Source organism: Tupaia chinensis, unplaced genomic scaffold (genome assembly GCF_000334495.1).
Source record: "Tupaia chinensis unplaced genomic scaffold, TupChi_1.0 Scaffold149964_2, whole genome shotgun sequence".
Classification (NCBI taxonomy): domain Eukaryota; kingdom Metazoa; phylum Chordata; class Mammalia; order Scandentia; family Tupaiidae; genus Tupaia; species Tupaia belangeri.
In genome coordinates, this window is record NW_006209806.1 from 2,067,446 (window position 1) to 2,071,092 (window position 3,647).

At 63.0% G+C, this 3,647-nt stretch overlaps 1 protein-coding gene across 1 annotated transcript in view; it reads right to left on the bottom strand.

The window, feature by feature from the left end:
- Nucleotides 1–3,647, bottom strand: part of SEMA6B (semaphorin 6B) — a 13,102-nt gene that overhangs the window by 6,657 nt on the left and 2,798 nt on the right. Inside the window, exons 5-8 of the mRNA XM_006171857.1 lie at nucleotides 2,735–2,836; nucleotides 2,356–2,446; nucleotides 1,455–1,574; nucleotides 712–800 (exon numbers count right to left, since the gene is read on the bottom strand). Of these exons, the coding sequence (XP_006171919.1) occupies nucleotides 712–800; nucleotides 1,455–1,574; nucleotides 2,356–2,446; nucleotides 2,735–2,836 (402 nt within the window). The remainder of the gene's footprint in view (nucleotides 1–711; nucleotides 801–1,454; nucleotides 1,575–2,355; nucleotides 2,447–2,734; nucleotides 2,837–3,647) is intronic.

Sequence of the window (3,647 nt, forward strand, 5' to 3'; positions counted from 1 at the left end):
GTGAATGGATGGGGGGTGGGTGGAGGGATGGATGGATGGATGGATGGTGGGTGGATGGTGGTGGGTGGATTGTGGATGGATGGTGGGTGGATGGATGGTGGGTGGATGGATGGATGGTGGATGGATGGTGGGTGGATGGATGGATGGATGGATGGTGGGTGGGTGGAGGGATGGATGGATGGATGGTGGGTGGATGGTGGTTGGGTGTATGGATGGATGGATGGATGGTGGGTGGATGATGGATGGATGGATGGTGGGTGGATGGTGGTGGATGGGCAGGTAGACGGATGGGTGGGTGAATGGATGGGAGGATGGTGGGTGGATGGATGGGTGGGTGGGATGAGTAGGTAGGTGGATAGATGGGTGGGTGGGTGAGAAAGTGGGTGGGCTGAAGACCTGACAGGCGTGTGGGTGGGAGGGCGAGCAGGCAGGTGGGGTAGGATGAAGGACGGCAAAGGGGAAGCGGGCGTGTGGACGGGGCGGCACAGCACGGTGCGTCTGACTGTCTTCCGGGGCCGTGTGCACCAAGGCTCTCCTGGACACGGTCAGCCTCAGGGGCTGGTCCCCGGGGTGGGGAGGGCCCTCCTGCCCCAGGCTCAAGGCCATTCCTGGGTCAGATCCACCTCGCCCCCTGGCCCGCGGTCCATCAGAGCCCTCCGCCTCCTGCCCCACAGCGCAGGCCTGGGGAGGGCAGGGAGAACAGGGCCTCACCTTCTCCAGGTAGTTAAACTCCATTGCGATCTCCCGGAAGAAGAAGTAGATGTGGCTGCCCCACTCCACCGCGTGGACAAAATAGGGCTCTGTGGGAGAGGAGGGGTCGGGGTCCAGCCTCTGACATGGCACCTGGTGGACGCTTTTATGGTGAAGAGGGCACCTGAGCCGGTGAGCAGGGACAACGAAACCGCCTCGACGTTTAGGGTTTGGAGGGGAATGGAGGAGGCTAGAGGCTTACGCTCCGCATCTGCCCGCCCCCAGACAGCAATGTCTCCTCCTGTCACCCTGCTCCCTCCCGCGGCGCAGCTGATCTGCTGTCACCCCTCAGAGTGCCATTTTGAGCCTTCGAGCAACCCACTTCCGGCAGACTCCAGTTCAGAGTCGACAGAAACCACCTTTCAGCTCTCGCTCTCAGAGACGCCAGATCCAGCAGTGACGTGGGGACGTGGCAGCCCCTTTGCTAGCTCCTCTGGGACTCTTATTCTGGTAGGGGGATTTGATGGATGGTTGCCCTGCCAGGCACTGCCCTCCTCTTTTCTTTTCTTCTTCTTTTTTTTTTTCTAACGCATATTCTTTTATTTCTTCCATGAGCAAGAGAGAGCGAGGGAAGGAGCGCGCACCCCCGACACCGTCCAGACGACGCGCTCCACCTGCCTCAGCCGCCCGATGGTGGGCACGCACATGCCCAGTGTGCGCCAGGCCTGCGAGGAACCGCAGTTGGCACCGCCCCCCAGGCTCACCTTTGAACCACTTGGAGTCGTGTTTGACGGTGCGCAGGGTGGGCCGGTCCCCGAGGCTGCGGTAGATGACGGCGTCGATGGCCAGGAAGTCAGTGACGGTGGCGGTGAACAGCATCCCGTCTGCACGGGGCGGGCGGGGAGGGCAGGCCACAGGGAGACAGGGAGGCCAGGGCTGGGGGTGGAGCCGAGCTCGGGCTGGGCCCTGCCTCCTGCTGGGCCTTGCCCCTGCCTCGTCCTGGCCCAGACCCCAGCTGAGCGCCGACCCCAGCCGAGCCCCAGCTTGGGCTGCCTGGCTCCACACCGGGACCCACGGCCGCCCAGCCTTATATATTTTTTACACTTTTTGCCATAGGGTGCGTGTGCTCACCCGAGAGGGAAAGCGAGAAATGACTCCCGGGCATGGGATGGGGTGGCCATGCCTCAATCCCTTCCCCATTCTCTTGGGATTTGGGGCATGCACACACATGCGCCCACAATGTTTTCTGAGCACCGTGTCCAGGACTTGAACTGTGCACTTCGTCATCACCACCACACCAGGCAGACCCCACCCCGCTGCCTTTCTAGCATTAATTTATTTTTACTCTCTTTTTGAGAGATTTTTGCTATAGTGTGAATGCATTTGACAAAGAGACAGAGACAAAGAGACAGAGAGAAATCACCCATGGGGTGGGGGATGGCCACACTGCAATCCCTTCTCCAGTCTCTGGGACCTGGGGCACGCACACACGCCCAGAGTGAGTTTTAAGCTTCCAGGTCTGGGACTCGAACCGCGGTCGACTAGGTGGGCAGCCAGCACTGTAACCGTGGCGCCATCTGCTTGTCCCTCAGCTACCTTTTAAGCGACACGGACTCCCAGAGGAGGAAGCGCCAGGCGGCCCAGGGCTGGACTGGGGGAACTCACCAGAGAAGAGGGCGACGTTGGCGTGTTTGGGGTCATACGGGCAGCGGGCCATCCCACTAATGTTGTCCCCGACGGGCTGCAGCGTGTCTATCTGCAGAGAGGACGCGGCTCGGTGACAGATCTCCTGACCTTCCTGACAGCCGGGCTCCCCGACTGGAAACCGGGCTGAGGGACGATTTCAGGTGGTCCTGCTAGCTTAGGTGGAACTTACGGGACCCTGCCTCCCCTGGAAACTACTGACCCCCGCTGAGCTCCAGGAAAGGGAGCAGGGCGGGCATATCCAGTAAGGCTTCCCGTAGGAGGTGAGGTGGCCCAGGGAGCCGCCGCGGCCCCCGAGGGCAGGGCGCAAAGGCCTGGAGGCTGGACCGGGCGCACTCACGCTGTAGTTGGCGCACACCGGGTTGAAGGCGTTGGAGCCGCACACGAAGAGCGTGGACTCGTCCCGGAGTAGCAGCACCTTCACGAAGTTCCGACACTCGCCCTGGACGCCGAGGGGAAGAGGGGGAGATGCGGTGGCCGCTGCGGTGCCAAGACCATGGACGGGGCCTGGGCTGTGACTGGGCGTGGTCAGGGCTGTGGGTGGGGCTAGGGCAGATGGGGGGGTTGAGGGCGTGGCCAGGATCATGGGCGTGGCCAGGGTTGTGATGAGAGGAGGTAAGGACTGTGGGTGGAGCTAGGGCAGATCTGAGGGATTGAGAGTATGGCCAGGGTCGTAGGAGTGGCAAGGGCTGTGGGTGGAGCTAGGGCAGGTCTGAGGGATTGGGGCGTCGCCAGGGTCGTGGGCGTGGGCTGTGGGTGGAGCTAGGGCACGTCTGAGGGATTGGGGGCGTGGCCAGGGTCGTGGGCGTGGGCTGTGGGTGGAGCTAGGGCAGGTCTGGGGAGTTGAGGGCGTGGTCGGGGCTGTGGGCGTGGCCGGACTGCAGGCTGTGTTGGGGTGTGCTGACGGGGCGGAGCTGGGTAGATCTGGGGATCTGAGGGAGCAGGGGGAGCCACGTCGTGAGCATGGTCAGGGCAGAGTGGGAGCTAGGGCAGACTGGGGCACTGAAGGCAGGGGCCAGGGCTGCGGCCACGATGGGACGTGACCAGGGCAGAGGGCGGAGCCAGGCAAACTAGGGGACTTGGGGGCGGGGCCAGGGCCGTGGGCGGGGCTAGGGCTGCAAATTCCACTAGGCCATGGTGATAGCAGCGGCTGAGCACAGGGCTCGCTAGAGACGCAGCTGTGACCACAGGAGCCCAGACAAGGGGCTATTCTGATAGGCAAGGCCGCACTTGTGGCGGAGGGGCCCACGGGG